This window comes from Orycteropus afer, unplaced genomic scaffold (assembly GCF_000298275.1).
Source record: "Orycteropus afer afer isolate SDZICR_OR568_19922 unplaced genomic scaffold, OryAfe1.0 scaffold00428, whole genome shotgun sequence".
Classification (NCBI taxonomy): domain Eukaryota; kingdom Metazoa; phylum Chordata; class Mammalia; order Tubulidentata; family Orycteropodidae; genus Orycteropus; species Orycteropus afer.
The window spans coordinates 646,621-657,627 of record NW_006922015.1 but is presented as its reverse complement, the minus strand read 5'-3'; the positions used below and the strand labels follow the sequence as shown (position 1 = coordinate 657,627).

At 42.4% G+C, this 11,007-nt stretch overlaps 1 protein-coding gene across 1 annotated transcript in view; it reads left to right on the top strand.

Moving 5' to 3' along the window:
* The window catches only part of SLC2A12 (solute carrier family 2 member 12), a 72,186-nt gene extending 62,403 nt beyond the window's left edge, over positions 1-9,783 (top strand). Inside the window, exon 5 of the mRNA XM_007954053.1 lies at positions 9,630-9,783. Coding sequence (XP_007952244.1) covers positions 9,630-9,783 — 154 coding nt within the window. The remainder of the gene's footprint in view (positions 1-9,629) is intronic.
* The last annotated feature ends 1,224 nt before the right edge of the window (positions 9,784-11,007 follow it).

The window sequence follows — 11,007 nt, the reverse complement described above, 5'->3', positions numbered from 1 at the left end:
CCTCGGAAGGAAGGTTGGGCAATCCTACTTCCGTAGTGATACTGCCTCGGAAACCCAAGGAGGGGTCGCTATGAGTCAGGTTTGACTCGACGGCACATAACAACAACAACAACAACAGACACACAGCTGAACGTGGCTGAGAAAGCACACAAGCTTAGTGCTGGGCCTTCTTTTAATTCATGACCACTCTGGTGGTTCCATGGTTAAGGCATTTGACTGGTAATCAAAATGTCGGTGGTTCAAACCCACCATCTGCTCTGTGGGAGAAAGATGAGGCAGTCTGCTTCCATAAAGATTTATAGCCTTGGAAACCTATGGGTGGGGCAGTTCTGCTCTGTCTTGTAACATTGCTGAGTCAGATGTGACTCAGTGGCCATGGGTTTGGTTTTTTGGCTCTGACCACAACCCTCAGTGCTGTTTGGTAATCAATCATTCAAGTCTTAGTCCTTTAATTCTCCCTTTCTCCTAGATAAGTCCTCAATACCACCTCTCTCTCTTTCTCTCACTCTCCCACCTCCTCCTTAGACCTCCTCACTCTGCTAATAGCCTTGGTTCTGGCTTCAGTGAGAAAACGGGCATAATTAGAAGGGAACATCCAGTATTTGTACCCACAGGTGCCCCATCTCTCCAATCGCTCCATATAAACTCTGCCATTCATATGTGGGACCAACCTCTTCATGCCCTCTCCTCATTCTGGAACATCCTCCAACGTGTCCCTGCTTGCCCTCGTGTCATCCCTATTTTACCCTCTACTCATCACTCTTATCAGCCTAGAAACATACTGTAATTTCCTCCTCTTCTTTAAAATATTTTAGTAGCTTCTCATTGCACTTAAAAAAAAAAAAAAATGTTTTGGATCCTATTTTCCTCTCCTGCTTTTGTCATTTTTCTGCTACAAGTAATTTATAGCAAACTTACCCTACAGGGTTGTCTGTCCTTACTGTTTTCAATCCCTCCCCTTCTTTCACATGCCCCTTCCGATCAGACTTTTATGTTCACAGCTCCATTGAAACTGCTGTTCTTTCACATGCCGATAACCTCCACATTGTTGAACCCATGATCCATGATGGTTCATCTTAATGACCATCCCCAGCACGGACACAGTACGTCCTTCTTCCTGAATACTTGCTTCACTGTCTTCGGGATCCCCTGTTGGTTCCCTCCTATTGTGTGACTCAGTCCTTCTCAGCTCCTTCTGGTGGGTTTGCTCACCTTCCCACAACCATTTTAAAGTTGGAGGGTCCCAGGGATTAATCTTCTGACCACTTCTCTACCACCCTCACCGGATCATTGATCTCGGAGAAAGTTATGGCTTTTACGCCATCACAAGCAGTTTGGATCAACAACTAACCTAAAGATCGGGGATTTGAATCCACCCAGTGGCTTTGCAGAAGAAAGGTCTGGAAAACTGCTTGCATATAGATTACAGCCAAGAAAACTTTATGGAATACTTCTACTCTGAAACATGTAAGGTCCCCATGAGTCACAGACTGACTCACAGACGCTAACAACAGTTACATTTATCTCTAGTCCTAAATTTACATCTCCAGCTTAGCTCTCTCTCCTTACCTGGAGGCTTATATATTCAACTCCTTGCTCTACATGTCTTTTCAGATGTCTAGTAGACATTTCAATTTTTTTGTTGTTATGTATCAAGTTGGCCTTTACTTATAGTGACCCCGACCATAGAGACCCCATACACAACAGTACGAAAACACTGCGTGGTCCTGCGTCATTCTCATGATTGTTGCTGTTTGAGCACATTGTTGCAGCCACTGTGTCAATCTATCTTATTGAAAGACTTCCTCTTTTTCGCTGGCCTTCTACTTTACAAGGAGGCCTGGTGGTACAGTGGTTAAAGCAGGCTGCTAACCAAAAGGTCAGTGGTTAGAACCCACCAGCTGCTCCAAGAGAGAAAAATGAGTCAGTCTGGTTTTGTAAAGATTTATAGCCATGGAAACCCTGTGGGGTAGTTTTACTTTGTCTTTTACGATCACTATGAGTCAGAATTAACTCGATTACAGTGGGTTGCTCTGGTAGCATAGTGGCTAAGGCACTTGACTGCTAACCAGAAGGCTGGCGGTTCAAACCCACCAGCCACTCCCCAGAAGGAAGATGGGGCAATCTACTTCCATAGTGATACTGCCTTGGAAACCCAAGGAGGGGTCGCTATGAGTCGGGTCTGACTCGACGGCACATAACAACAACAACAACAACAACAGTGGGTTGGGTTGGGTCCACTTTACCAAGCATGATCTCCTTCTCCAGGGGCTGGTCCCTACTGATTGGGTGTCCAGGGTACGTGAGATGAAGTCTTGCCATCCTCACTTCTGGCTGCACTTCTTCCAAGATAGATTTGTTCATTCTTCTGGCAGTCCATGGCATATCCAGTATTCTTCACCAACACCATCATTCAAAGGCATCAATTCTTCAATCTTTTGTATTCATTATCCACCTTTCACATGCATATATGAGGCAACTGAAAATTCGATGGCTTGGATCAGGCACACCTTAGTCTTCAAAGTGACAACTTTGCTTTTTAACACTTTAAAGAGGTTTTTTTTGCACCAGGTTTGCCCAATGCAATACATCATTAGATTTCTTGACTGTTGATTCCATGATTATTGACTGTGGATCCAAGCAAAGTGAAATCCCTGAAAAGTTCAATCTTTTCTCCAATTATTATGATTTTTCTTATTGGTCCATTTGGGGGTATTTTTGTTTCCTTTATGTTGAGATATTATTCATACTGAAAGTTGCAGTCTTTGATCTTCATCAGTTAAGTGTTTCTTCTTTGCATTCAGCAAGCAAGGTTGTGTCACCTGCATATCACAGATTGTTACCGAGTTCCCCTCCAATCCTGATGCCATATTCTTCTTCATATAGTCCAGCTTCTCAGATTATTTGCTCAGCATACAGATTGAGTAAGTGTAGTGAAAAGATGACACACATCTTTCCTGATTTTGAACTACACAGTGTCTCTGTTTTGTTCAAATGACTGCTATGTACAGGTTTTGATTTATGTACAGGTTCCAAATGAGCACAATTAAGTCTTCCAAAATTCCCATTCTTCTATACTTTGGAATTTATAATTTGTTATGCTCCACACAGTCAAATGCATTTGCATAGTCAATAAAACAGAGGTAAACTTTTTCTGGTATTCTCTGCTTTCATCCAAGATCTATCTGACATCAGCAATGATATCCCAGTGATGCTTCAATCTCAGTATAAATAAATTGATCTCCTGATGTCCCCCTTTACTCCACTCACAGTATTATTGATCCCACTTGAGATCAACTGTATGTAGCCTTCTACTTGCTCTGGTCACAAACCTTGGCATCCTCTCTGATTCCTTTCTCTCACACTTCACTTTTAGTTGGACAGGAAGTTGTGTTAGCTCTTACTTCAAAATATACCCAGAGCCTGACCAACTTCACTGCTACCACCCTGATCTGAGGCACTATCATCTCCCTCTTGGATTACTGCAATAGCCATCTACCTGGTCCCCATTTCAATCTTTGTTCTCCTCAAATCTGTTCTCGACACAGTGGCTGTTGCTTTGCTCAAATCCTGTGGTGGCTCTCCATCTCAAAGTAAAGAGCCTTATCATGAGCCTCAAAGGCCTGCATATCTTAACTACTCTCCCTCTCTTTTGTGCTCATCAGCCACACTGGCCTTTTTGCTGTATTCCAAACACATCAAGCATGCTGAAGACTCAGGGTCTTGGTACGTGTTCCTCTGTCTGGAATTCTCTTCCCCTGGATATGCACATGACTCAACACTTGACCTCCTTCAGACCTTTCCTGTTATGCTGCTGAAAATCACAATCCTGCCCCAACTCTGCATCCACATTCCTACTTCAGTTTTCACCAAAGCTGATACATTACCTAGTTTGCTAATTGTCTAGCTCCTCCCACTACATTTACATTCATTGGAATTTTGTGTATTATTTTACTGTTGTTTCCCAGAACCTAGAACAATTCCTGGGCATATAGCTGGAGCTCGTGAATTAATTGGAGAGGAGTAAGGCCACTATGGGACCACTATGAGTCAAATTGAACAACAAGGCAATGATGCATCTAGTATGACACCTAAATGTTTAGTTTGAGAAAAAGATGAATGGTGGTATATTTTCTGAGACAGGGAAGCCTGGAATGGGACTAGGTTGCAGGGCTGGGGAGAGAAGGGTTCCATTTTGTATATGTCAATTTTGAAATGTTCATTAGACATCAAATAGTTATATTATTAGTATGCAGTTTGTTATGCAAGTCTGGAATTCTGGAGGCACTCACAGAGAGTTCAATTTGGGAGGCCATCAGCTTGTAAGTGGTATTTAAATGATGGAATCATGTGATATCATGTACTCAGAGTAGAGATAAAGAAGAGATTGAGGTCCAGGACCAGATTATAGATTATACCAACATTTAGAGATCAAATAGAGGAGAAGGAACATCAAAAAGAGAGGACCAAGCAGTGACGCTGAGGGAAAGCCAGGAGAATAAGGTATCATTGTAGCCAAAAGCAGTGTTAAAGATGGCACTGGATGGTGTTGAAGGGTGCCTAAAGGTCAAGTACAAAGAGAGAAGTGATCAGAAACTTGTCAGATGCAATCTCAGTGGAGTGAGAGGACAGAATCTGACTGAAGAAGTTTGAGGAGAGAATGGAAGGTGAAGAGAAGACAGCAGCTATAGTCATTCTTTCCAGAAGTTCTGCTGTGAAGGGGAGCAGAAAAACAGATGGCCATACCCTAGACTGACATTTCCAGTAACTGCTCCACTCCCAAGCAACTTACTCACCCTCTGGCCACTCCTTTCTCTTCAGCTCACTTTCTCTAGAACCTGCACTTAGCAAATCTTCAGTCTCATCAGGAACCAGAGTTCACTTAGCATCCATTACTCATGTCCTCACTTCTTTTCTTACCCTGCTTTGGCTTCACAGACCATCCCCATGATCACTGCCAATTCTGCCCTCTCTCCATCCATCATCTGGGCAAACCTCAACCTGGTTAATCTAACTCTTAGCTTATTTTATGCCTGCATCTGAGCCCAACATGGCTGAAGAAACACACAAATATACTGATATGTCTTGTTTTAAATTTATGATCATAAGTTTCAAGCGGGCCTTCAGGAATGCCCTATAATCTACATTTCCCAGGTGACTTGACTTTCCTACTCACCAAGCTGATTACTTTCTACCTTACCCTCTGTCAAGAAGCTCTGGTGGTGCAGCAGTTAAAGCATTTGGCTGCTAACCAAAAAGTTGGTGATTCAGACTCACCTGTCACTCCATCGGAGAAAGATGAGGCAGTCTGCTCCTGTAAAGATTTACAGCCTTGGAAACCCTAAGGTGTAGTTCTGCACTGCCGATAGGGCTGCTATGAGTCAGAATCAACTCAACAGCAGAAGGTTAATCTTTTATTTTTTTATTTTGTTTTACATTCAACATTACATGTACATTTAGTTTCACTCCCCATTTACCATGACCAACCCTAACCCAGTCTCCTCCCCTCCCTGCCCAGTAACCCTCTCCCCGTGACCCTCATAGTTATGCACTCCTGTGTGTCCTGCATTTCCTCTGTGTGAAAGTTGCCCCTCTGGTGCCCCATGGTTGATTGGTCCAAGGGATGTATTTCCATAGAGTTTGTCGGTACATCACCCTGGGTTGAGTGATCTGCATGTACATCTTGTTTACTATTGGGCTGAGAGCCAGCCCCTGGGAGTGAGTTTTATTCCAGGCCCAGAATGTATCCCAGGGCCATAGTATTGGGGGTCTCACCAGACTCTATCTGACCAGTAACTCTGGTGATTATTGAGTTTTTGGATTGTGTTCCACATTTTTCCTCCCACTCTATCCAGGATCTCCAGATTTGACCCTTTCCTGAGTGATTGGCATTGGTAACCAGGCACCATCTAGTTTTTCTGTTTTTGAGGGCCATCGTGTCCTAGGGCTGATTGTTTCCAAATGCCCTTTTATTTATTTATTTATTTTTTTTGCACTCTTCTTCGCTTCAATGATAGGAGATCATTAGCTGCATCTGAGATGGCTGCTTGAAAGCTTTTAAGACCCCAGTTGCCACTCAACAATGTAGGATGAGGAACAAGGCATTTATGTATTTTGTTGTTTCAGTTGAGTCTGGTGTCCCCCAGTACTATGGTCCTGAGATGGTAGATCCATTGGATCTCTCTCCCACAGTGTCTGGGTGTCGTCTGTCTTCTGTTGTTTCTGTAAGGTTTGCAGGTATTGTGTATCATTGGGATCTGTGCAAGATTAGCCTCCACTGAATCTATCCTTGGTTTAGAGTATATTCCTGTTCACCGATCCCCATCTGATCCTCTCAGAAGGTTAATCTTTTTAAGTTCACTAAAAAATACAAACAACTGAGACCACTTCATCCTCCTGCCACGTGATCTACTAACCTACTGGCATCTATGCCCACATACCATGCACCTTATTGTGAAGGCCAGTTCTTCCGTTTGTATACTAATTGAATTGTCAGTTTCCCTCTCTGTGGGATTATCATAACACAGAGACACATGCACACATCAACACAAGCAAAAGCTGCAGTATCTTCTACCCTAAAAAATATACCTTCCTAAATTTTAAATTCCCTCCAACTATTAACACATTTCCCTGTCCTCACTTGGAGCAGTTCCGGAGTGCTCTATATTTGGTTTCTCCATGTCCTCACCTCCTATTGTCTCTTGAACTTACTCCCAGCAGGCTTGCTTTCTCTCTTTCTTACTCCCAAGGGCCAGTTCTCAGTGCCCCTATTACTTGACTTCCCACAGCACCTGACCCAGTTCATCATGCTCCATGCCCTTGTCTTCTGGAATATCATACTTTTCTCATTTTCCTCCCACCTCACTAGTCAGACCTCAGGCTCCTTTTCTTCCTCTTCCTCCACACCTCTAACTACAAGGAGCTCTGGTGGTGCAGTGCCTAAGGCATTTGACTGCCAACCAAAAGGCTGGCAGTTCAAACCGACCTGTCACTCCTTGGAAGGAAGGTTGGGCAATCTACTTCTGTAGTGATACTGCCATGGAAACCCAAGGAGGGGTCGCTATGAGTCAGATCTGACTCGAAGGCAGTGAGTTGAATTTTTTTAACTACAATAGTGACCCAGCCTTTCAGTCCTGAGCTTTGCTACCTACGTTAACTTCTTAAATGGTCTCCTCTAGTCTCATGGCTCTAAGTGTCATCCATAAATTGATGACTTTTAACTCCAGGCTTTGACCTTCTACCTCATTTTTGAATTCCCAAATCTAACTGCCTTCTTAAGATCTTCTCTTGAAATATCTAACAGTCATGTCCAACTTAATGTGACATACACAGAACTCTTGATTCCCAACCCAGTTCACCCAAACACACATGCACCTTCCACCACGAATCTCACCCCTCTGCAGACTCCGTAGGACAAAAATTTTGCATGCATTTTTGATTTTTGCCATCTCCTACATCTCACATTTAAACCATCACCACATCTTGTTGGCTCTGGTAACAAACCCTAGCATGCATCTCATATTTCCACCCACAGTCAATGAACGCAAGCCACAGCTTTCACCAGGACCACCATCCCCTGTCCTCTAGTCTGTCTTCCATACAGCAGCTCATCTTCTAAAAATGCCTTCCTTCCACTCAAATTCCATTAAAGCCTCCTGTGGTGGTTATGTTTGTGTGTCAACTTGGCTGGGCCTGGTTGAGTGGCTGGGCAGCTGGTGGTAGTATTCTCCATGATGAGACTGGCAATCAGCTCCATGGTGGGACCTACCACAAGCAGCTGAGTAGCTGCTTTTGGGATGTGGTCTGCTTCCCATATATAAGCAGCAGCTTTGGGAATGGTGTCCAGCCTATGGCACGCTTGGACCCTGCATGTGGCCGTGTTGTTGCTCAGCAGCCTGCTATGCTCTGCCAATCTTGGGACTTACGGATGGACTTAAGTTAATGGCCTGCCACGTGGATTGGTAAAACCGGGACTGTGACATTGTACTTGTCAACCTTGGGGCTTCTCAGCCTCAGCAGCCAGCAGCTGAGTGAAGAAACGCCTCTAGCTCCAGTGGGCTGGGAGCAAGAGGCAGAGCTGGACCCCAAGGTTGAGGGGCTTTCACCCAGCCCCTAGAGCCTGGCACTTTGAACTTGGACTTAAAGCCTCCAAATTTTAAGAATAAACTCCTGTTAAAACCAACCCATTTGTGGTATATTTCTTGTCAGAAAGGCACTAGGGAACCAGAACAGCTCCCGATTACCTTTCAAATAAAATGCAGAATGCTCACTAGGCCCCTACTCAAATGTCCATTCATGCACTTACGTTGCTCTATCATACTGGCCTCCTGTAAACACATTTTACTTGCACATGGTTCCTTCCCCAACTTCATTCCAGTTTCTGATCAAGAAAGACATCATCCATATGAAATAGACCCTGCCAATTCAGTCACTGTTTTCCCTTTCTGATTACTTTTTCATCAGCACTTTCATTACTTGAAATTATATACTCCTGGGCATTTCTCCCCCAATTAATACGTTAAGCTCCACGAGAGCATGTCTTCATCTATGCCAAACACTGCACCTATATAGTGTGTGGCACACTACAGCTACTCCATCAATTGGTTAAATTACAGAAAAAGGTATCTGAAGGGAGAGGGAGATTTAAGGGAGGTCTTCTCTGTTTAGTTAAAAACTTCTTTAAAGATTTCATTGAAGTATTAAAAAGCAAAGATGTTACTTTGAGGACTAAGGTGCACCTAAGCCAAGCCATGGTATTTTCAGTTGCCTCATATGCATGCGATGGCTGGACAGTGACTAAGAAATACCACAGATTTATGCCTTTGCATTATGGTTATTGGAAAAGAATATTAAATATATTATGGACTGACAAAAGAATAATCAAATCTGTCTTGGAAAAAGTACAGCCAGAATGCTCCTTGGAAGCAAAGATGGTGAAACTTTGTCTTAGGTACTTTGGGCATGTTATCAGGAGGGACCAATCTCTGGAGAGGGTATCATACTTGATAAAGTAGAGGGTCAGTGGAAAGAGGGAGACCTCCAATGAGATGGATTGATGCACTGGCTACAATGGGCTGAAACACAGCAAGGATGAGAGGATGGTGCAAGACCAGGAGGTGCCTCATTGTGTTGTATACGGGGTAGCTATGAGTTGGAACTGATTAGACAGCACCAAAAAAAAAAAAAAAAACTAGAGCATATTTTTACACTGATGGGAATAATCCTGTAGAGAGAACTTATGAGTGTAGTAGCAAAGGGATAATGCAGAAAGCAGAATATGTAGTTATAAATACAGGCATATTGGCAGATTTTGAGAAATGGAAAGAAATCAGATCTGAGATGGGATCTTCAGTTCTCCAAATGTAGCACTGTTCTTGGGATCCTTCCCTATACACAGGATGGCTGTGATTATGTTGAGAAGGCACCCCACCATACCCTTTCCATGAAACTGATCAAAATGCTGTTATACTGAGTTTCATGATACATCAAAGCTTCACAATAAAAACAGATCTCTGCACAGCTAAAACATTAAAGCCCCAGGGTTACATTTAAAACAAGTTTGCCATTTTTTAAAAAAAACAACTGTAAATTAAGAACGACATTTTCATTTGTGCCTCCTTCTCTTTCAGGAACTATATGAAAAACAACATTTGTTTTATGAGTCATCACCAAGAGGAATTAGTGCCAAGTCAGCTTCAAAAAAGCAAGCCCCAAGAGCAGCACTTAGAGTGTAAAAGACTGTGTGGTAAGGGACAACCCAAGCCGCTTTCTCCAGAGTTCTAATGGCCTCCAAAACTGATGAATGTCAGTGTGGTAGAACACTTCATACAGTGTCTTTGTGCCAATACAATTTTGTTATTCTGTGTTTTCTCTTCAGTGTCATACAGCTGAAATTACAGCAACTTTTAATTGCTCCCTGAAAAAAAATAACACCAAAAGGTAAAGCCAGCACAAGGTTACATAGTTTATTTTTTATTCTCAGCAAGATGTTGTATGCCTTGACTCCGACTCGTAGTGAACCTACAGGACAGAGCAGAACTGTCCCATAGAGGTTTCCAAGGCTGTATTCTTTATGGAAGCAGATTACAAGGTCTTTTCTCCCACAGAGTGGCTGGGGGGTTTGAACCTCCACTCTTTTAGTAGACCAGAGCTTTTTCCAAGCAGGATACCAGGTAAAGATACACTGGCTAGTTCAATGTTCTGTGTTCTTTTTTACAGAGCATCCTTTGAAAAACTATGTCCAAGTGACGAAATCAAGCTTTGCCTTAAGATATGCACAGAGGCCAGTCACAGCTTTATTACCAGACACCTAAGTGGTCTGAACATTTAACACTTTGTCTCCTAAGCTATGACTTGCACTGGGTTTTGGGGGAAAAAACTTAAAAAAAGAACCAGGACACAATGCGGACAATTTAATTGCACATATGTTCTAGATAAGAATAGGGTCCTGTCTAGGAATTTAGTGATAATTCATAGTTACAGTTAAGTACAAAGATGATACCGCTTATTTTAAGAATTATGAATATAATTTAATGCAAAATATCTTAGTTTATTAATCTTATTATAAAAATGTTCAAAACAATTCTGCAACCATTGATGACATAAGCATTTTTTTCCCATGTATCTCCTTATATGAATAGAAAGAACAATTTCAAAATCATGGGACCATATTCATTTAGAAGTAGCCATTAGGAAAACATTAGAAGTCAGGCTATTCGGTTATTTATCCAAAATTCTAATTAGGTTTATGTTAAGTCAAGTTTATAAAATTCTCTCCTTGCAAGGCTGTGATGATCACTTAATAGCTATCCATTTTCCTGCAATTATTAGAGTTCTCAGGAATATCACTACCTCAGGTTATGGCACACTGGTGATAACTGATGTTGACTTTCGGATGACTACAGATGTAATAAATGACATTCAGACATCAAGACAATTCCCTCACTACTGTTGTCTGGGATGAAACATAGAAGCCACGAACCATACCAGCAACTTAGGTTTCCAGCC